At 40.1% G+C, this 23,167-nt stretch overlaps 2 protein-coding genes across 2 annotated transcripts; both read left to right on the forward strand.

Moving 5' to 3' along the window:
* Positions 1-381: 381 nt before the first annotated feature.
* Positions 382-17,306, forward strand: LOC139915753 (tetraspanin-18B-like). The gene is made up of 8 exons (XM_078284833.1): positions 382-437; positions 9,674-9,769; positions 10,347-10,541; positions 11,844-11,918; positions 12,766-12,864; positions 13,056-13,232; positions 15,220-15,303; positions 16,526-17,306. The coding sequence occupies exons 2-8, from the start codon at positions 9,707-9,709 to the stop codon at positions 16,571-16,573; spliced, it is 741 nt and encodes a 246-aa protein (XP_078140959.1). The 5' UTR covers positions 382-437; positions 9,674-9,706; the 3' UTR covers positions 16,574-17,306.
* Positions 17,307-17,543: 237 nt separating this feature from the next.
* On the forward strand, positions 17,544-20,244 carry LOC144539621 (uncharacterized). The gene is made up of 4 exons (XM_078285285.1): positions 17,544-17,707; positions 18,379-18,690; positions 18,801-18,842; positions 20,044-20,244. The coding sequence occupies exons 1-4, from the start codon at positions 17,626-17,628 to the stop codon at positions 20,097-20,099; spliced, it is 492 nt and encodes a 163-aa protein (XP_078141411.1). The 5' UTR covers positions 17,544-17,625; the 3' UTR covers positions 20,100-20,244.
* Positions 20,245-23,167: the final 2,923 nt, after the last annotated feature.

Here is a 23,167-nt window from a genome sequence, read left to right on the forward strand (position 1 = left end):
AAGATGCAAGAGTAATAGTAAACACAGGGAACATACTCACTCATCTGATTGAGATTGAAAAGGATGTTTATATCTTTTATTGAAGAACAAACCATGTGCTGTAGTAGAAAAGGACCCAGTTAGCCGGTGTCTTTTCCTATTTTTCTGTAATATTCATAGTCGAATATGAACTGGAAACAAAATATTACATTGCTTTCATTTGAAATATGGTAATAAGTCCAAGTCAGATGGCATGGTTTACAGTGTCACCGTGAGTCCTGGGGGCCTTGAAGTGACAAAATGTGTTATATCTTCCTTTTTGGCTGTTCCTATCATCATCGTTACTCTTCTTCTTTCTCTCATCTACAGCTAATGTAAAGTGGTGCGAGGTCAAAGGCTAAAGAAGGGTTGAAGACGTCATTCTCCCACCTCCATTTGAAACCAAGAGCCATTAACAGGTACATATGGTATGATGCTTTCTGTTGCTACTTAGTCCCAACCTATCATACAGTTCCCCCTTCACTGAAACACTTTGATTCATCCAGATCCACAGATTTCAGTTTAATAACTCCTTTCCCATGACTCTGAAAATTAACATTTTTGCCTCATGCCAACAACACTCTCTTATATATTGTGCCATACAGATTATTGCCAAGGTCCGGCTTGTTCTCATTTTGGCTGTCAGGTCACATTGTCAGGCTGCTTTGGGACAATAGAGCCGATCAATAGAATTCAAACAGATATGGCCGCTCATCCTAGCAGACAGACAGAGTAATGAATGTAAATCCTCACAGAGCCCAGACTTCAGGTTCTCTATAAAATGAAGTCTAATGAAAAATGACTTGTTTACGCAGCCAGATGTCTTTGATGTTCAAGAGCACCAACTATTTCAGTAGAGATGTATTAGTTTATCTGGAACCTCATGAGTATTTATTTATGCGCGTGTACTGAAAGATTGCAGTATGATCGACTGCTGCAGTCAGGGAAAATATTGGTATTTTCCCACTAAGTGTACCGCATAGATTGTATGATCATGATTAGATTATGATGTATTAATACTTGGTGTTGCCCGTGCACACATACTTAAGCACACACACACATGCAAGTGTATAGCCTTGGCAGATGGTGAGCTTGACTGTTCAGTCCTCAGCCCTCACTAGACTTAAAGTGATGTTGAACTTTAGTAGTATCTTGGGTACTACCAAAAATAGGCGATTCTCTGTTATCTGTTTTTCCTGTAGAGACGATTGGAGAATTGTGTTTTTTTCTCTCTCCATTCACTGCCATTGTACGGAGGAACAGGTCTGAAAATCACACTTCTAGCACATAAACGAACACGAACAAAAAGCAGATTCTGACAATATATAAAGAAAACTAGTCATTCTGTTTTTAAGTGAATCACTTTCTTTATGTTATTAAACCTTTCAACAAGTGTGACACCAAAATCGGCTCAGAGGAAAGAAAAGTTTACCAATAATTCTAAATAGGTGTAAAAAAGTGAGAGACTTGTTTTTTATATTTTGGAAGAATCTGCTTTGTCAAAGTCCTGTCTCCCACCTTTTTTTCGCCTATTTACAATTATTGATAAACGTACTATTTTCTTCATTCCATCGGAGCCCCGGAGCAACAACAGATAACAGAGAATCAACGATTTTGGGGTTATATCATGGCCAGGAAGCTACACAACTCAATGTACTACCAAACTTCAGCATCACTTTACAGCAGCCTGAGTCCAGTTTGACCAGCAGAGAGCATTTCCTCAGAGAAGGGGGGGCTGGGGATCTTTCTCCTCATCATGTCAACATGGATAACAGCTCCAACCTAACAGGCTGGAAAGGCAGAACCCGCGGCACTGACTAAAACATGACATGTTTGCCAATACTGAGTGTAGTATTTTAGGTAGGAGGTAAATTATTGAATTTTAAACTCTATTTTAGGATAAAACCTTTCCTCATGTGCATACCCAGCGCTCACATCACTTTCACCTGAATTGGACTCTAAGAAACTGGTTCAACTTGGAAGAGAGCATTGTGTTCACCTCGTCTAAACGTTTAACTGCAAAAATATGCGTGACAGAACTCAGGCATTTTATCACAAATGAGCACTCAAGTAGTCCTTGCCATTTTAAAAAATTCATGGGCATTTATTTTACACAAACTACTATTCATTTTTAACAACTGAAGTGCAACTTAATTGAGTGACATAGCTGAGGCATTTACTTTATCACATTTAGTTTAGAACAACCTCTGCTCGTGATACCTTTTGGATAAATTGTGTGTTTGTGTCGTCTTGTAGTGTGTTGCACTGCATTTGTTAAACGCTTAAACTGTCAGATTTAGACCAACCCATTCAATAATACAATTGACATTATTCCCATGGCAGCCATTTTTAACTTGCATCACACTTGGCGTGGGAAACAAACCCAGAAAATTGGCATATATATAAAACTAGCGTTATTCATTCAGATAAACCAGTTTACCTAGCAATGTCGGTACCAAGAACATTTCAGAGTTAAGTTTTAATTGGTAACTTTTTAACTAACCCTTTCTTATTTAACCATTACCAAAGCCTTTCCCTAACCTTAACCAAGTAGTTTTAGTTGCCTAAACCTAATCATAACCTTAATTCTAACCTTTCATAGCCTAGTTGTTTTAGTTTTCTAACCTTAACCATAATCTAACCCTAACCTTAATCAAAGTTGTTTTAGTGCTGTTGTCACAGAATCAGATTTGTGGTAGAGGAACGTAATTTTCACATAATTTGTGTCCACAACATGTAATCTGCGTTTCAGACAAATTTGATGAGTTCATGTTGCCCCCATCTCTTTCATATCTTTTCTTTATCCATCCATTTTTATTTGGTATGCGTCTCAGGGCCTCTCCAAAATTGAAGTGAGTGAAATATGAAGAGCAAATGAAGATAATTTGATGTCTCCCTTGCCCGGGTTTATTTATGGTTGTGAGGCCTGGTGGCAGTCCCTCAAAGGGAGTGGCTGTTCATGCGAATGGTTTTCACAACAGGTAGCTTTCAGCGAGGACAGAGAGAGGGGGAGTGGGAATAAACAGCTCTTTGAAAACACTCCCCCGAGGCTTGCTTTTTCTAAAATTTCTCTCCCCCCATTTCACCAGTATCTCTCATCCAGTTCGCCTCCAAACGAGATGAAAGCCAGTCAACGTTGCTAATCTAGTTTGTTGACAGTAACTGGCTAACGGACTGAAAGGAAAAACAATCTATATAGTGCAGTCAGTAGCAAAGAGGCCATTAACAGTTTTGTGTCTCTTCATGGTTTGTTAGCTGTGTTGTCAAGCGGAAGGTAACACTGGGGGTTGTTCCAGGATCACCACTAGTGCACAAATACATGTTTGAGTCATTTTCTCCTTTGAAGCAAAAGCTATTTCAGAATCACTTTATTTGCGAGATACAGTAGATGCACAGTAATTTGTCTTGGTGACATCAGTGCAGGAACTTATCAACATGTAGACATATTGGCTCACCTGCCACAAGGACAACAAGACCTTCCATTTAGTGCCAGGGGACAGATCAGGACATGCAATAAACAGCAGACAGTCATTCTACTCTACAGACATGCAGTACATTTGGATTCTATGTGAATTGTCTGGTGGCAAACAATAAGTTGCAAGGGCTAGAAAGAGCAAGGGCTTCTTTCTAGACTCACCGTTTTCACAGACATTCAACAATCGTAACAAATACATCTTACAAATCTTGCTTTGATTGAAAGCAGCAAGTCCCTTTGTTCCCTGGGTTGTTGAAAGGCATTATGGGAAATGTAGGAAATGGATGAGGCAGGTTGAGGCAAAGTGGGTACACCAAAAAATAAATTACAACACTAAATCACAAAATAAATCCTGGACTGCACTGAACATCACCGATTGTTGAGATCTAACATTGTAAGAGTATCTGAGGGTGGATTTCTCCTTTAAGTTCACATTGAGCGTAAAGGATCTATTGATACTCATTCACAATCAATGCAGTGCAATCCATGTCAGCAAAGTATCTGAACACAGGAACGAAACTCTTAGCTGTTACCTCAGTTATCTTATATGTCATTGCATTCAGAATATCAGAAACCACACAGGGACAGCAACAAGCATCCGCCACCCCGAGATTTCCCATTAGTTTGCTTTTTTAAGAAGCCGTGGCACTTTATCCACGTTTACATTGTTCTTTCATTACTAATCTACGGAAGCAGAAAAATTAAATCCATTTGGCTTAACCCGCTGTCCCCACTCATTGCCGCGCAGCACTATTCTGATGGATGAAGGCAATCTAGGTCCACTACCTCTGCGGCACTGAGGGAAAACACTTCTGTGTACGCTGCACTTCCTCCCAGTGCCTCTGACACTGTGATTTATTGGGCTGGAGCCTCCTGTCACTGGTGGGTTATCACTGCCTCACTGGAACGGTTGCACACACTGGCCGCGGAGAGCCTGGGGCCTCATACTGGTGTCTTGTTGCACTTCTACAGTACGCTGACGGTGCAGTCCTCAACACTGTGGGCTAGTGGTCGTATTATAAATGCAAATAGAGGTGTCTTGTCCAATGAGTGTCACTGTAGAGGTAGAACTTTGAGAAATATTTGGTGTCAGCAGAAGTAATGTCTTACTGTGGAAAGAGTTTTAGAGGAATCGTTCACTCCAAAAATGAAAATTCAGTGATTATCTACTCACTCCTATGTCAGTTGAAACTCCATTGAAGGTTGTTGGACCACCAAACACACAGCGGGTTGGCTCCCATAGTTCCATCTCAGGCTTCTCCCAAACTATTGAAGTTAACGGTGGCCATCTTTTCACAGCCACAAAAAAAAAAGTATAACATTTCCATCACATTTCTCCGAACAGCTTGTGCCGTTTATAATGTTTAAAATACAGGGGGGAAAAAATACAGGAGACAAAATGGTAAATATTGGACTTGTGGACCCGCAGTGGAATTGTTTGGCTACAAAACACTTGGATTATGCTGCACAAGCTGTTTGGAGAAATCTGATGGACATTTTATGCTGTAATATGACGGCTCCATTAACTTCAATAGTTTGGAAGAATACGGAGATGGAACGACGAGGGCTGAATTTTGTTTTGGGGTGAACTATTCCTTTAAAGACAATGGAGCACTTACAATACTGATTGACTGTCAGGCATTTCATAACTTATTGAAATACTTGGTGAGGAGTGGGCTACACATAAACACACATCAGACACATACACACACACACGCACACACACACCAGATGCTCATATACGTACATTTACTGTACATACAGGCCGTCCCAGTGCGGGTCGATTAAACCCAACACCTGAAGGATCTCCAGCGTCGCACCACAGGAAACCGCCCCAGGGAGAAGTAGGCTAAAGGATTATTGAATCACACCAAAGCGGCTCTCCATGACTGTAGAGGGGAGAGGGAATTATTTGTGGCCATTCTCTGTCTGGCTGCGTGAAATTACCCAGCTGCCCCCAGACCTATTTTTGAAAGGAGCCACAGCTGCGAAATGGGACTGGAGCACCACTCTGCGTTTGCTGTGTGTGTGTGTGTGTGTGTGTGTGTGTGTGTGTGTGTGTGTGTGTGTGTGTGTGTGTGTGTGTGTGTGTGTGTGTGTGTGTGTGTACGGTAGCCATGAGGTGGAAATTACAATTACAAAGAAAGAAAGACACTCAAATGCAACAAGCTGTTATGATTACAAAGAAGGAAAGATTGTAACAAAGACAGCTGTGATTACAAAGTTGGAAACATGATTAAAAAAAATCTGTGCCATTAGAAAAAATAAAACAAATGTGAAAGCAACACTGAAAGAATTGTTGTGCTTATAAAAAGAGCTGGAAATGTGTCATATTCATAAAGGCAGCAAATACAAAAGAGTCTGAGGTAAATTCAAAAAGGAAAAAAGTCTCAATTCCCAAGACAGGAACATAAAACAAAAGCAATGAAACGTGAACTAAAGGAGTTTAACCCATGTTTGACGTCTTTCAGTTTTGCTTCCCAGAATAAAAAGCATCTAACACAATGTGTGGCTTTACTGATTTGAAAATGGGAAAAAATATTGATGCTCAACCTGATAAAAACAACATGCAGTAGGCACAGTATGAGATGCATGCGTGTAATGCTGTTTAATGATGCCACGTTTCCCCAAAAAACAGTATGAATTATCCATAACGCTTGTAATAAAGAGCGTAAATCCTTTGATGCATAAACAATTAAACCACTTCTTTAAAACCCCTTCTTTCTTCTCAAACAGCCCCAACTGTATTTACTGTGTATTACAAAGCCTACCCAGCCTCAGGAATATGTAGTGTTCGAAGTTAAGGAAAGGAAAATCTCCTTTAAATTTAAATTTGCTGTACTTTCAAAGTGTAAGAACTGACAGAGATTGTCCAGCAGTTTCTGTAATTGTGACGGCGGTTGGTGTGAATTACAGTATTTCCATCTTTCCATCCACAACAGCTGCTTTGGGATTTCAGTTTGCTTCTTAAATATAATTGTAGTAATGTAATCATAATTATGATTGATTAAATTGCGATTAATTGTAATTGTGACAGCCCTGTTTTTGCATTTGTGGCCCCTGTTGGTTCTTCATCAAGATGGCTGCTTTTGTAATTGCCTTTCCTTCTTTGTAATTACAGCAGCAAGTTTGTGATTGCAGCAAGTCTGTGTGTAATCATGTTTTCTTTGTAACAGCAACAATGCTTTTTGTTTTTTACATTTTGTTCTTTTTGACAGCTCTTTGTGTATTCTTGCTTGTTTTTTCTAATCACAATATTTCTCATTGTGTTTTGCTCTTGGGGCCTTTCTTTTTGTAATCACGGCACTGCTTTCTGTTTTCAGGTTTCCTTGTTGCGATTTTTGTGCAATTGCAATTCCTTTGTAATTTTGTTGGTAAGAGGTGTGTTAATATTGCTGAGTGTATGTATGGACAAATTCCCAACACATTATATATGGGGTTACTTCATTAACCCGGACCTCACCCACAGAGACTGCAATTACCCAGAGTGCACTGTCAGTCACAAAACCTGCATTTAATTGCAGTGAGAGAAGAGCACCCGGCGTTTACTTCATTAGAGTAAGAGCCGCACACAGAGCGGTCAAATAGGACGTAAATACACATTTACACAGCTGAGAGCCCAAAGGCCAACAAAGAGATGGATGGGAAATAAGCAGGAATTACTGGTGTTAACTGGCATGTTGACACTCTACGCTGTTTATAGGACAACTATTGGTTTCCAGTCATCACTGCCAGTTTGAAATCTTAGAGACCCAAAAGGATACTAAAGGTGTTTTTTTTAAGTTTGCACCGGTGGTCTATAGGTTCCCCTCTGCTCTCCATTCTTCCTGCTGGTTTCTGCACACAGTCAGCATAGTTGGAGATATCAGCGCTCATTTTCCTCCTTTCAGAAGAAGCCATTTGCTGCCATTCATTCTTGTACAGTATGAAAAACAACTTCCAGAGTGTGAGAGAATCCATCACAGTAAACATGAAGCCTTCATTTGGTTTGGTCAAACTTTCTGTTTTCTCCTCATTTCATTGAGCTGAGTCGAGTGTTTTCGTCTCAGCGCTGCGTTACGCTCCGCTCTGCTTCCTGTCAGTCAGCTGACACCACAGGAAGAAATGAAGTCTCCTCCAGGAAATAATCCCTCAAAAACACTTTACTGTCACATCCATGACTTTTTATTTGGGGTGTCTTTGTTAGCCAGGACAGCAGTTCATTTTAAGATAGGTTTGACACCGTAAAGTTAAAATTTTAAAAACAACAAAAAACAAGTAAATGTTAAAAATTACATACAGCATGCATTGTAAAATGATTGGGAAAATGTAAACAAGATGTAGACAGTAAAAGGGCACTAGCAGACCCACAACAACTTTAACCCTGATATAGATGTGTTAAAGTAACAATCTGCGTCATTTTCATATAAATAAATGTCCATTCTGCTACTTTCGATTGCTGATTAATATAATAGTGATTCAATCTATATCCAGCTCAAGAAAGCTTTTACGTATGCTGTTCTAAACACCCGGTGTCTGCTAGGTCTTTCCAGGGAAAAGTCCTCTGGCGTATAGGAAGTGATGCGTTTTATGTTTCCAGTTTGTTTGGAATAAATAGAAGAAGAACTGGGTAGTTAGCATGAGCAGCGACAGCCACCATGCCTGAACAGACAAAGAAAAGAGCGCCACAACTCAACCTTCATCAACAGAAAATCCAAGGAAAAAGACGTCACAGTACCGCCCGCTCTGTTTGATTGACAAGATCTTGGAGATTACCACTTTAAAAGCTGAAAAGGGGAAAAATAAGTGAAATCCCTCACAGGAATCCTGCTCCCTGATTAAAGACTTTCCCGGTTAAAATGTTTTCAGAACTGCTCGCCGTCCCCTCAGATGTGACAGGTGGCGGTATCTTGTCTGAACCGGTAAACACCATCAGGGACCATAAATGCACAGTTGGTCCACTTCACACCCCCACTGATGGCCCCGTTACATCAACATGTCCTCACCACCACCGGCCCACGTCCCTCCATGTGTCACACTATCCCACAGGGACAGGCTGTCAGTGTCACGTCCCCACAACTCACAAAAACCGTTACTGTGGATGTGTCACCATGCTTTTCTCTGTCGTGCTTTTGCATGCTCATATCAAGCACAGATGAGGCAGAGGGCTAGAGACAGAGATAGTGTCTAGTATCTTTTGGAACATTTATCTTTAATTTATCCCATGTATGCCTTCTGCAAGATGCTGCATACTCTAAATCAGTGGTTCTCAACCTGGGTGTTGCAAGATCATTTTGGGGGGGTCGTGAGATGATTTATGGGATAGGAAAAACACATTTCTAATATACAGATCTTCAGATTTTTCTCTCATTTCTGTTTTTTTCATGTGAAATACTGTATAGTTTTAAGCCTCTATGACTCTGATAATTAATCAAATGAAGCAACCTGAAAAGAGAAAATAATTCTTTGTGGAACTGCATATGCAGCCTGTAAGCTTTTTTTTTAAGGGGTCACGAGCCAAAAAGGTTGAGAACCACTGCTCTAAATGAATGTCCTCACTCAAGTTTGGGTGATCTTCATGTTTTTATTTCACTTGAAGGATTAAATGGTTCCTCTATGGGTTGAGAACGCTTTTGTCGTAGAAAATCGTTTCAAAACCCCATTGGATAAACTCAAAAATGCATGGCGGTCAATCTGAAATCAAGGCTGTTTTTCTTAGTTCCTGAAAAGCTGACAACGGCGACATTCGTCACTGCAGGGACCGAGATCTCTCAGTTGGCTTTTATTTTCTCACCCCAACAGTTAAGCCTTTTCGATTCATGCAAAATAAGTGTGCGTAACATGTTTTATACCATCGTGCTGTTGCATCACTAGGCATAACTGCCTTTTGTAACATGTGCTTCACGCAAACACAGATCCTCCCAAGATTTGGTTAACAGTGTTTGATGTTTTGTGGCTGGACCAGACTTTGACAAGCCAGTAAACACTTTGCCGCACGGCTTTTGAAGAGGCTGTCAAAACAAACGGCCTGCATTCAGACAGTTTCAGTACATGATGCAAGTGAGGATCAAACGACCGATTATGCACTGTGGCATTGCGGTGTTTGGATGTTCTTTCTCTTGCATTGTATTGTGTTGTTTTGTATGTTTTTCACTGAATAACAATTTGTACGTGTGTGTGTGTGTGTGTGTGTGTGTCCAGGGGCAGGGGGAGGTTTCAGCGAGAGGCTCAGCCATGGAGGGGGACTGCCTCAGCTGTATGAAGTACCTCATGTTCATCTTCAACTTCTTCATCTTTGTGAGTTTACCACTTTCTCTGCACTATTACTCTGTTTCAGACTGAAATCAAAGCAAGCAAAATGCAAATAAATACTATCAACAATTCTTCAATGTTATTCTCAAGTTGTCAGTGAGATATAGAGTTGAGGTGCTACAATTATAAAGGTTTTGGTTGACTCAAAATGTCCTCATGGTGCTTACGTAACCATTCAAGAATTTTTGACAAGATAAAAATATTTAAAAAATGCGGCGGCAGACTTCACAGAAAATTAAAAACATCATCTCTACCCCATTCCTCCATCTAGCAAGCATCTTGGCTTGTTGTCTCCCAGTTAGTAGATAAGATGAAACTTTAATGATCCCTGTGCAGCTGTTGCAGCAGCAAATATCACTGCAGCAGGATACAGCAAAGAAAAACAGAATGTAAATAAGAATATAGCAAAAGAGGGTCATACACATTAAGTCGAAATGCATGAATGAAATTATGACAAGGTATGGATTACAGCATTACAGCAGTAGTTGTTGAGGGAGGAGAGACTACCTGCCTACCTATCTAACATCTAACTACCTAACTACCTGCCCCCCCTCTCTCCCAGCTGGGCGGCTCCTTCCTGCTGGGTGTGGGTGTGTGGGTGCTGGTGGACCCGATGGGCTTCAGGGAGATCGTGGCGGCGAACCCCCTGCTGTTCACTGGGGTCTATGTCATCCTGGCCATGGGAGGCATGCTGTTCCTGCTGGGCTTCCTGGGCTGCTGCGGGGCCATCCGCGAGAACAAGTGCCTGCTGCTCTTTGTGAGTCTGCTGTGGTCAACGTGGAGTCTGTAAATGTCTTTTGAGGAGCTGGAGATTGTCGTTTGATATTGTATTTATATTGAAGAGAGGGAATTAACTCTCTGGAAACCTTCTAAGCAGTATAGTGTTAACTCTGAAATCCAGTGCTGATCATCATCAGTCAAACAAACACCAGTGTTAGAAAATTATGTTTTCAGAAAAGCTTTCATTTATGCTTTCCCCCCTCTAACGCCTAACTCTAGACACTTTTGGACCCTATTTTCCAATTATTTTCCATCATACCAATTGATTCTGACTAAAATCAGTTGCTTCACTCTAGAGCTATACTCACATCTTGAGTGCAACTTTCCCAAACAGTCCTATAGGGCCAGTGAATGCTCACAGAGTAAGCACACAAAGTAAGTCTTTTTCAACATATTGATCGCTCACTCTATAATGAGACATGGGTAAAAAGATGTAAAGGAAAATTATCGAAAGTCAAGCCGGTCACGCACAGTTTTGATGCTACCTTGGCCGTCGCTACACATGGCTAAACTGAAAATTAAATATGAAAAAGACATGCTTTGGACGCTTTTGGGTTTTTTTATTTTTTTTATTTTTGGAGAGTCCATTGGCCTGTTATGACTGTAATGGAAAGCTGCATCCAGGCTAACAAAACGTAATAGCTCTAAAGTGAAGCAATTGACGTGATTTTGGTCTGAATCAATTGGTGTAGATGGAAAATGGTTTGAAAACAGGGTCCAGGTCGAAAATGGTCTGAGTTAAAAGACCCTATCCCCATATATCTTACATCAGGTTGATACTACTTCATATAATAAATCATGAATTTGTTTTATAAAGGCTCATATCAGCCTAAAAAGGTGACTAAACTGTATTCCACAAATAAAAAGGTGGGTAAACTAACTGTAAGGGGTGCAAGACCACAGTAAGACAATCCAAGTGAGCCACCTAGTGGAGCTGAATGTGACTGCAGTTCAAATATATAGAGAATGGTATGGCTGCATCCTTATTACTACTTAGTACTAGCAGTATAGTATATGTTGTGTAAACTTAATACACCGTCAATGGATTTGTTAGTTGCTGCAGGAGCAAATATTTCATTTTCATTATTTTATTTGTTTACAGTGTTGTGAGTGTTTGAAGTTTTTCCACATGTATTTCTTTTGGAAAATATATACAGTCCCTAGTGGTTGTTTCAAGTATCTGGAGTCCTAAAAAACTCAACAGTCTATACAGAATATGGCAATGTGTAGACTATAGTAAGACATTCTGACTCTTTCTTTCTTTCTTCTCTGAACTCAGTTCTTCATGCTCATCCTCTTCATCTTCCTGGCTGAGCTGGCAGCAGCCATCCTGGCTTTCCTCTTCCGGGAGCATGTGAGTAATGTTAATCAGATCAATTCACATGATTAGCAGGCAAAACTGGAAGAGCGCAGTAATCATTATACAGTCAAGATTATATATATTGCTGTGTCAATGTATTGCTGTGACCAGGGGCATGCCACTAGCACACTTATTGGCAATAACCATGCTATGTTGTTGCCTGTGATTGACAGTTTGTCTGTTGTGATGCTGTTTCCCTTCTGACTGTCAAGTTTTAACAACAGGCATGATGCAGTGGCTTTTTTTATTCTTTTAATGCTGTTCTTTTGATGGATGATGATGTTCTTAAAGGAATAGTTCACCCCAAAAAGGAAAATTCAGTCAATATCTACTCACCCCAATGTCAATCAAAACTCTATTGAAGTTAATGGTGTCATCTCTTTACAGCTCCAAAAAAAGTATAAAATGTCCATCAAACTTCTCCAAACAGTTCATGCAACATAATCCAAGTGTTTTGTAGCCAAACAAATTGCACTGCAAGTCCAAAAGTCTAATATTTATTTCATTATCTCCTATATTTTCCTTAGTCAACAGTCACATGTGCACCCTACAGCGCTCTGATGGAAGTTGGAAAACTGTTATATAGCCAATTGTGTATGTTAGGGGGCGGAGCAAGCTGTTAGCAAAAATTTGACAGACATTTTAGGCTTTTTTGGAGCGTACAAAGATGGATTATGACTGCATTTTCATTTTGGGGTGAACTATTCCTTTAAGTTATGACTCTTGTGGTTTGTGCTATGTTTTATGTACTTTTGTGTATTCATGCTTGTTTTTATGCACCTGGCTACAAGTAGAATTTCCTGAATTGAAGTGAACTGAACTGAATTGTGCCTCTGTGCAGCTGACCAGACAGTACTTCACCAGAGAGCTGAAGCGTCACTACCAAGGCCACAACAACACCGACGTCTTCACATCCACATGGAACGCCATCATGACCACGGTGAAGCATTGATTTTCCAATTACTGTGTCTGCTTTTGTTTTTGCTGTCCTCTATCCACATTATAATCAAAACCTTGTGTCAACATTACAGTGCAGCACTGTCAGAGTGTCTGTGTCTCTGCAGCCTGTTTTAGCAGTGGCACTGCCGTCTCATTTCCTGTCCTTTTCCCGCTCTCATGCTCTTTACACAGTTTGATTGCTGCGGCGTTAGCAGCCCCGAGGACTTCGAGGAGAGCCTCTTCAGGCTGCTCAGCCCCAATAAGATGGTCCCTGAGGCCTGTTGCCAGAGGAACAGTTACCTTGGAGACGTGGACTACATCAGTGTGGAGCAGTGTGTGAGCGGCAGCATGGCCTTCCGACACAACAAGGTCATAAGAGAAGATGCATTAGTCACACACACACACACACACACACACACATGCACACACACTTTTAAACATGTGAATGCACATGTAGTATGTGTATCAGGAGGTTTGGGGCAAAGTTGAAAGTTCATGAAACGGCTGTGAAATTAAAAATGAAAGAGCAATAAATGCCCTCAAATATTAGGAGTAGTCTACCCTTTTTGCACTTCACCCAAGTACATTTTGTTTCATTCAGTTGTCAAATATACCTGAATGCGACTACTGTCCCCCGTGGGCCACCGTAGATGATTTGTCAGAGGCTGTGAAGAAGAAAATACCAAGCCAACACAAACCACTGCATCAACCAAATACAAAATGATCAATATGGTAAAAAACTCAACAGTGGAGGGTGGAAGACGGGCCATTTGGGGACAGAGAGGAGAAAACGGCATCATCCTCTTCTGTAAGGCCTGCCACCAGTTTCCAGCAGTGAGAAAGAAGTTAAAGCAAATCATAGTGGTACAAATTGAGTCTTTATTTTCCAATATGCAATGCAAATTTATGGTTAAGTTAAATTCACCCCGAAAAGGACCACAATGCCCCTTAAAATCAGATCAAGGGGGCAAAAAGTACCCCTGAAAAGTACCCCTGAAAAAAAAGGTTAATTTCTTACCCTGATGTGTATGTAACTGCATATGTAGTGTGCAAGTAAATACACAGAAAAAAGCACATTGTTGTGCAGAAAACCACACATTAAAAACATCACTAAATCTGCCTTCTTCCACCTACGCAATTTAGCTAGGAGTCGCCCAATTCTGTCATTTGGCGGATGCTGAAACTCTAGTACATGCATTCATAACATCAAGAATAAATTACTGCAATGCACTCTTCTCCGGCCTACCTTCAACTACAACAAAGGGTCTTCAATTAGTCCAGAATGCAGCAGCTGGAGTCCTAACCAGAGCAAGGAAGTTTGACCATATAACACCAACACTTACATCCCTGCATTGGTTGCCGATACAGGCCAGAGCTGATTTTAAGGTGCTCCTCCTGACCTACAAGGCCTTGAATGGATTGGCACCGTCTTACATATCTGACTTGATTAAACCATATATTCCAGGACGGCCTTTACGTTCTCTAGGTGCTGGTTATCTGACAGTCTCCAGGTTTAACAAAAAAACAGTTGGGAGCATTTGTATTTGTATTTTTGTATTTGTATACTTTATTATCCCCGTGGGGAAATTTATCCTCTGCATTTGACCCATCCTATACACACACTAGGAGCAGTGGGCAGCCGCAATACAGCGCCTGGGGACCAATTCCAGTTATTTTGCCAGTGCCTTGGTCAGGGGCACTGACAGGAGTCATTTACACATCGCGCCCCTTCTCTCTGGAATACCCTTCCCATGACTGTAAGAGAAGCGGACTCTGTTGAAATTTTTAAATCTAGGCTTAAAACCCATCTTTTCTCTCTACACTACGGCTCTCCCTAGTTTCACTGGCTAGATAAACATACTATCACTTAGTAACAACCTATCAATGTTTTACTATCGTTACTATTATGGTTATTACTACCTCTACTATTTCCCCTCGGTCATCTTCGCCACAAGTATGTACATACATGTGGATTTTAATTTTGTATTGAATTTTGTCATGTGTATGTGTATCCATGTTCGGTATAATCCCTGCCTTGTGGGTATGTCTCTATGTGGGCATATCTGTGCAAATGTTTGTGTGGTTATGCATGTGTGTGTGCATACATTCTCAAATGCTTTTATTTTGTTGTGAAGTGTGCAGAGACCCCTTGGGGTGATGTTACGCTATAAATAAATAAAAACTGAAACTGAACTGAACTGAACTGAAAAATACACACACCACATGTTTTGCCTGGTTTTCACATCAGGGATATCGGTTCAATGCTTTTTCATAAAGGATATATAAGTTATTCAGCATGGGTTCATAACTGTGCTCTCATTTAACTGCAGTTCTCATAGCTGTGTTTTCCATGCAGGGCTGTTACTCAGCGATGGTGGACTACTTTGAGACCTACATTTACATGGCAGGAGCTCTGGCCATCGTGGTGCTGACTATTGAAGTACGTTCCCACACATCTTCCTTTGTCTAAATATAATTCACTGGTTGTAACCTAACCTACTTGTTGGTCTTCTGCCTTGTCTGTTTGTGTGTGTGTGTGTGTGTGTGTGTGTGTGTGTGTGTGTGTGTGTGTGTGTGTGTGTGTAAGGGAGGGAGCACTGGGGGTTGTTCAGGACAGTTCAGTGTAGATTTGTATAGACAGAAACAAGTGTGCCAAGACTAATCAGTAATATTATCAACAGTGTTGGGGGTGTTACTTTGTAATGAGTTACTTTTTTGTGGTAACTAGTAACTTAATGTGCATGTTTTTCAATTCTTGTTATCTGTTATTAGTTACTTTTAAAAGTTAGAATGTTGTTACTTTTATTTTTCTTCATATTGTTTCATTTTTGTTGGCACAAAATTTTAAAAAATTGTAGAAAAAAGTGAAAATCGCTTTCATGCAGACAACATGCTGCTAATTGAAAAAACACAATCTAAGTATATTTGATCTTTAAAAACAATACTGCAATAGTCTTGCATTGCATTTTGTGTTGCTACAGCACGTTTCTGAAGTGGGGAACACAAAAGCACTTTAATAAGTTACTTTTTATAAAGAGTAACTTTGTAAAGTAACCAGTTACTTTTTTAAGTAATGAAGTAAGGTACTGTAACTAATTACTTTTACTCTCTTGCTCTTAGTATATGTATCGCTATTACTCTCTCCACCTACATATATGACTCATGCAACAAGTTCACGCCCCTTGTCTGAGGGTGGTCGAAAGGCATTCTGGGAAATGTAGGAAATCACTAACGGAAGTAGAAGTAGACGAGGCAGGTTGAGGGAAAGTGGGTACACAAAAAAAAAGTAAATTGCGACACTTCGTCAGAAAATAACTCCTGGAATGCGTTGAACATCACAGATCGATGATATCTAACAGTGTAAAAGTATCTGAGTGTGGATTTTAACTTTAACACCACTGTGTGAGCTGTGGCTGCCAGCTGGTGTGTGTTTTTGTCTCTGGAGAGATTTGACCTCCACCAGAGCCTCCACCTACAGGCTCTCACCGGCCTGATTAAAATCCTGTCCCTGTACTGCCGCCCTGCATGTCTGCCATCATCCTAACATCCCCAGAGTCTGAATGAAGTGAATCAGTGCATGAAGAGGTTGGACCTTCTGCTCCACTTTAAGAAAGGATGCCTGCAACGTCCTCTGATAGCTGTCTGTCTTGTTCTCTCCCCAGCTCTTTGCCATGGTGTTTGCCATGTGTTTATTCAGAGGCATCCAGTAACCTCCAGCAGCACAAGCATCATGAGCCACCAGGAAGGCACAAGCGAAAGAATGCAGAAGAAAAAAAAAAAACTGTAAAATATGAAATGTATTTGTACAGTGATGGTCTTTTTATGTGTCTCAGTGGATATGTGATATCAGTTTGTACTTCACAGCAGGGTTTTTGAGGTGCTGCTTCAGGCACAGTAGACACACAGGACCAGGGATAAGCTGTGACCTGGCTGTCATGTCCAAAACAACAGAAGTGGATCATTTGAGGCCCGGTTCTGCACTCTGCACTGTTTCCCCAAAAGTAAAGGATTAACATTAGTGCTCAGAAACTCCAAAAGCTAAACACAAAATGGAGCTTAGCGGAGAGAGCCAGCACATTCATGCAGGGTTCGATGTAAAGTATTATGATAATGAAGTGTTCAGTGATGAAGTATGTCATGGAGCACCTGTAAATTCAATTCATGCATCTTCACTTAAAGAGATTGTGTGTGTGTGCGTGTATGCGTGTGTGTGCGAGTGTGTGTGTGTGTGTGTGTGAGCGCATGCATGTGTGTATATGTAAATATGCATCAGTAGGACTGTGCCAGTGTACAGTATGTGTTTTTCCCTTTGTGCATAGTGTAATGATGTTCATTGCATCGGTGGTTATAAAATGGGACTTTTTAGCTAAAATGAATTCTTTCTGTACATGTGTTTGAAACCTCCAATTTATTTGTAAATGGCACTGATTGACATTAAAATGATTTCTGTGATGTTAGCGATGTACCAGTTTATCCTTTATGCACAAATACTGCAGGACGATTGCACAAACAGAAAGATTACTTCTGATTTGAAAGGATCAAATTACAGCCTAAACCCTTAGGGGCCTTCCTATGCCTGGTAACCATAGATTCAGTACACTGTTATGACTCATGTCAAGGCATGTAAGGTGATATTAAAAACAAAAGTGAAGAAGAGGCAGGCGTCATTTCTGAAGTTTGTTGTGTGCCTCATGCAGGATCTTGATCGTCCAAATAATGTACGTTGTAAATATTTAAACGTTTAGAGTTCATCTATTGCCAAATGTGGAGAACAACATTTCTGGAACACAGTAGGACGGCTGCACTGTGCTTGGGATTGGTTTTGTCACACTTGGTTGGAGAGGGTAAGTCCAGAAATGCCGATGACTTAATATGGAGAGAATGACTTTAGTGTTTACTGTGTCCCCTGATGTATTCTTAATATCTAGTCTGGACACATAGATAATAAAGACATTATTTGTTAAAGGATAATACCAGCGTTTTTTCTTTAAGTTTGTGCCAGTGGTCCAGGTTCCTCTCTGTTTCTGCACACAGTCAGCATAGTTGGAGATATCAGACTCATTTCAGAAGAAGCCATTTGCTGCCATTCATTCTAGTCCAGTATGAAAAACAACTTCCACAGAGCGAGAGAATCCATCACAGTAAAACTAAAGCCAAACTTCTCCATATTTCATTGTGTTGAGTGTTTTCATCTCAGCGCTGCGTTACGTTCCGCTCTGCCTCCCATCAATCAGCTGACACCCAGGAAATAATCCCCCAGAAACATGTCGCCTCTAAAACTTTATCGTCACATCCATGTCTTCTTATTTAGGGGCTTCTTTGTTAGCCGGGACAGAGGTTAATTCAAGCGTGAAGTTTTTATTTTAAAAATGATTGGGGCAAATGTGACGTAGGCAGAAGTAAAAGGGCTGTAACTCAATTAATGGCACTGGTATTCTCCTTTAAATATCCTATAATATTTTGCCACCATGCGTCACACATTCACGGTCTGATCTCCCATCACTTCTGTCTCCAGGCAGCGTTGTGAAAGTGCTCTCGCAGCCCGGTCAGCGGGTCACCCTGCCGTGTTCGTACCACTATGAGGACCACACACACATCACACAGCTCTCTGTGCAGTGGAGGAGCCCGCGCAACGAGCTGCTGTGCCACTACATCAAACACAAGGCCTTCCAGAACTGCACTGTGGGCTACACCATCTCCTACACACCAGGCAGCATCACACTGACTGTCCAAGAGGTCAAAATGGAGGATTTCGGGGCTCATGTTTGTTCCGTGAGCAAACGCCATGAGTTCACTGACTACAGCATTGAGCTGGCCATGATGACGGGTGAGTGTGATACGTGGGGCTGAGATGTTTATGTTCATAATGTACGCATATGTTACTTATCACAGCCCATGTGTGAGATGTAATATTGTGGGTTGTGGTTGTTTCTTTAGAGCCCGTCACTTCAGCACCAACGAGTGGATGGAGTCAGTCAGGTATGTTCAGTCTGCGGATTGTAGTTTCCCCTTACACAGCAAATTTCCTAGCGTTAAAGGAATAGTTCACCCCAAAATAACATTTCAGGCAATATCTCCTCACCCCTATTGATGTTTGTAGCAGCACCAAACACACAGTGAGTTATAGCTCCATCTCAGCTTTCTCCCAAACTATTGAAGTTAACAGGTCATTTCTTTACAGATCAAAAAAACAAAACAATAAACAATCAAATGTCCATCAAATTCGTCCAAACAGCTGGTGCAGAATAATCCAAGTGTTTTGCAGCCAAACAAATTGAACTGTAAGTCCAATATTTATTTATTTTTATTTTCATTACTGACAATGCTTTGTTCTAAGACTTTCCAACAGTCACTCTATTGTATAAGCAGAGATTTAACTTTTAGACCCCCAGTGCAATCGTTTGGCTACAAAACACTTGGATTATTCTGCATGAGCTGTTTGGAGAAATTTGATGGACATTTTATTTTTGTTTTATTTTTTTTTTAGTAGTAAAAAGATGGCCCTGTTAACTTCAATATACTGGGAGAAGGTTGGGATGTCAGTCTTTGATAGCTTTACCAACTTCTATAAAGTTTCCACTGACATGGGGGTGAGGGGAGATCATGACTGAAATTTCATTTCATTTTGGAGTGAACTGAATTATTTGTGTTGACTGGAGAGTTGTTTGTCCACTCATAGAGCTGACATGGCTCTGGGGCGGCTGTTCAAAACTATCAAATGTTAAATTAATTCTGATGCGTGTGAACTTAAACACCGGCATAATCCAGATTTTTACACTCTCAGTTAAATTAACACTGACAATTTTGCTGTGTATGTTTCTGATTTTAATTTCCCCAAAAAAATATGAATATTATCTATGAATCATTTATGAAAAGTTAATAGCAACATTATCTTAATCTATAAGAATGACTCCAATCATTGAATAGTTCATTAACGTCTTCAACTGTCTGTAAAATTATGACACACAGCTCATTTAAAATAGCAAGAAATGAATGCAATATTTATGTATATTTTCTAACTTTAGTGTCATATATTATAAATGGTGTTTATCTTGAATTTGGCATTTTTCACCTGGCATTTTGCAGCTCATATGGATTAGATGCCTTATATAATAAATGAGCTTTGATGCATATGAATCGAATGTAAGACAGCTAATGATGTGAATCTTTGTCTCCTCAGGTCACACCAGGAGACTCATCCTTCTTCCTGCTTTGTCATTGTTCATTTGCATGTAGGAGATAAACAGCTGAAAGATTGTCTTCACTGTGTGGTGATGCAGCCACACGCAAACATGCTTGAATTTACTTTTTAAAACTATCTGGAAAATAAACATAAGTCCATGTTATAGCCACTCCCATCCTGTGCACAGTACTGAATAAAGTCTGCCTATATATGAGCAAGGAAGTGTTAAGCAATGGCATGGTGTCGTGTTGTTTACATTAGTATGACGCGCGTGTGTGTGTGTGTGTGTGTGTGTGTGTGTGTGTGTGTGCGTGCACGTGCACTGTGCTTACATCATGTATAAGTTTTTCCCAGTGGATGACATACTGCACAGATCCAGCCTCTCTCTCACATGCCTGCACATGAGAAGTACATCCTTATTTCTGTTGGGATGCTGTATAGAAATGGCAGGGGAATTTAGAGCACCTTCCTATTGGACAGTCTGTGTATGTGTGTGTGTGTGTGTGTGTGTTATTTCTATACACGAGCTGACAGCAAGGTTATAGAATAAAAGTGGCATAAGTGACCTTTTCCCAATTGTATAGCAGAACCATTCATACTTTTACTGAGATTAGGATTCAGAAAATTGAAATTCTATAAAAATTTAAAAAAAAAAGGTATTAAGTGCAGTTTATGCACCAAATTGAATCTAAGGTTTTTACATCAGTCCTTTATTTTAATTTTGTTTATGGTTACAAATGTTTTCTTTTGTTCATCAAATAGAGCTCAACGTGAGATTTCCAATGATATATGACACTCATTTTCAGCCAAAATGTCACTTTTCTCACCAAACCCTGGACACATTACACTGGCTATTACACTTTTTCTTTTCCTTTTTTTTGTTTGTTTTTTGCAGAACTCCAACATTCAGAAACTCCTCAAAGCATCTATGTAATATCCTCACACACACACACACTGGGCACGTGCCTCGGCCTTCACTGTACTGAAGCTTATTTCCAGGAATAGCTGAGGCAGAATAATTCCTAGAAAGACTGCAGGAGGCTGCGAGCTACATAACTACATAACTAAGCTTCCTGCTCCCTGTTACACGCTGTACTGTACTGCACACGTCACATGACTGCCACTTACAGCTTAATCTGGCTCTGAGTAGCAGGTCTACAGGCTGCTGCCATAGGTCAATTACAGTAAAACTAACTTGTATGTTCACACAACATTGTTTCTGGTCATTAAAAAAAACACCATCAAGGATTACATAGTACTGGACCAACAGTAACAACTTGTTGCTATTACATGATTAATTTATGATTTTCTATTTTGACTTTCTGAACTATTACTAAAGGAAAAAGCACATAAATGAATGAATTTCTGAGAAACAAAGTTGGGGGGAAGTTCAGCCTCTCTCTGTCTCTAGTCCCCCCCCCCCCCCCCCCCCCAGGTTTCTTTCTAGTCTGTTTCCTCACATGGGGATAAATGGTAGCATTACATAAGGATGTAAGACATTTTATGTAATCATTCAGTACTAAGCTTCAACCCAAGTCAAGATTTCAGACTTTATAAGAATACCAAAGAGACTGATTACAGTATCGCTGGCTCGGCTCCTCACATAGAGCTGGAAAGATTCATGACTGGCGTTAAACACGTGAGTTTTTCTGCCAAGTCAGTCCTCAGAGCAAAACATGTTAGTGGCAATTATATACACCAAGCGAATGGACTACTTTAAAATATAACCTATTGTTATTTTAGTAATCACATTACTTTGCTAATTCCTCAACAGGAGCAGTAAAGCTATATACTGCATTCTTGAAATGAACTTTGCCCATAAAAGGCCTCTTTATATATTATTCTGTAACATTGATTTTAGAAATTATGTAGAAACCTTATCAAACAAACTGAAGCCTAAACTTGTGAAATCTGTCAGACTTTTTAACCTTTTCAAATTCATGTGAAAGCCCTGCAGCTCATCCTGTCATTCATGAATATTTTATAGCCTGTATTTGTTTCTCTATAAAAAGAGTTATACAGTATTTTCATTGAACCCTATAGTGCTGCGATATTGCTATTTTCCACTTGATGGCGATATTGTCATAACATATCCAACAGTCAACTCATATGAACCTCAGGCAGCCATAACTGGATGGCCAATGATGAAAAACCCCTGTGAAGCTGAAGATGATGCAGTAATGTAATACAGTGTCAGCTGAGCAGCTGGTTTGGTCTGTACTGTAAAGTGAAGAGTGAAATCAAAATAGACGCTTCCCGGTGTGGAATAAACCAAATCCTCCAGGGATCGGATTCACAAAGCGCTCTCAAGATAGATCTGAAGAAGTTACCAAAGAAGGGTATTAAGAGCATTTCCCAAATATTTCCTTCAGATTAATCTCATCTCTTACAAGCTTCTCTTGGTTCCTTACTTATTAACTTCTCAAACAGGGCCGACCTGGCAACCGCAATGTAAACAAACATAAAAGGGGGATTTTCCTTCCGAGCTGCAACACAGTGCTTCCATCTAGAGAACAATTTGGAACAAGTTTATTTAAATAAATCACTTTAAGTGCAGGGAAAGGTTCAGACATTGGTTACTGCCTTTTGGCTTAAGGCCGATTAAGTGTAACTTCCTAATTTGTTTCTTTTCATGAGAAAAATTAAATAAAAGCAGTGACAAACTAAGATTAAGAATAAAATGTTAAGTTTAAAATGTAACATACAATAAGTATAACTGTTAATCTCCTACTTAATTATCTACAGTGTGTTTAAATGAATGAATTTAGAGGCTTATCTTTTCATTGCAACAATGTTAAGACGGTACTTAACAAGATTTTTCTTTTCCTAAGAAGAGTTTATGAATCCGGCCCCAGGTCACTATGAGTGACAACCATCATGATTTTGAGTCATCGCCTTCATGCCATGATACAGATATTATATATATAGATATCTTGATAACAGCTGTTATGTGTTATGTGTAGCTATGTGTTTTTCAGCTTTGAATAAAAAAGACTGAGGAGTTTAATTCACATAATTCTCACAGTGCATTAGATGTACTGAACTACTTCACATAACTCTCACTTCCATCTGTGTGTCCAGTCCTTTTCTACTCTCCTAAGTGTCTTTCAGGATGACATTT

This window comes from Centroberyx gerrardi, chromosome 1 (assembly GCF_048128805.1).
Source record: "Centroberyx gerrardi isolate f3 chromosome 1, fCenGer3.hap1.cur.20231027, whole genome shotgun sequence".
In the NCBI taxonomy this organism is placed as follows: domain Eukaryota; kingdom Metazoa; phylum Chordata; class Actinopteri; order Beryciformes; family Berycidae; genus Centroberyx; species Centroberyx gerrardi.

What these genes read in the sequence shown, in the direction of transcription:
- LOC139915753 (XM_078284833.1), top strand. Translation starts at nt 9,707, where the DNA reads ATGGAGGGGGACTGCCTCAGCTGTATGAAGTACCTCATGTTCATCTTC. An exon ending in ACAAGTGCCTGCTGCTCTTT is followed by an intron (nt 10,542 to 11,843) that starts GTGAGTCTGCTG and finishes CTCTGAACTCAG; the next exon opens with TTCTTCATGCTCATCCTCTT. An exon ending in TCGTGGTGCTGACTATTGAA is followed by an intron (nt 15,304 to 16,525) that starts GTACGTTCCCAC and finishes TTCTCTCCCCAG; the next exon opens with CTCTTTGCCATGGTGTTTGC.
- LOC144539621 (XM_078285285.1), top strand. Translation starts at nt 17,626, where the DNA reads ATGTGGAGAACAACATTTCTGGAACACAGTAGGACGGCTGCACTGTGC. An exon ending in GTCACACTTGGTTGGAGAGG is followed by an intron (nt 17,708 to 18,378) that starts GTAAGTCCAGAA and finishes TTCTGTCTCCAG; the next exon opens with GCAGCGTTGTGAAAGTGCTC. An exon ending in GAGTGGATGGAGTCAGTCAG is followed by an intron (nt 18,843 to 20,043) that starts GTATGTTCAGTC and finishes TTGTCTCCTCAG; the next exon opens with GTCACACCAGGAGACTCATC.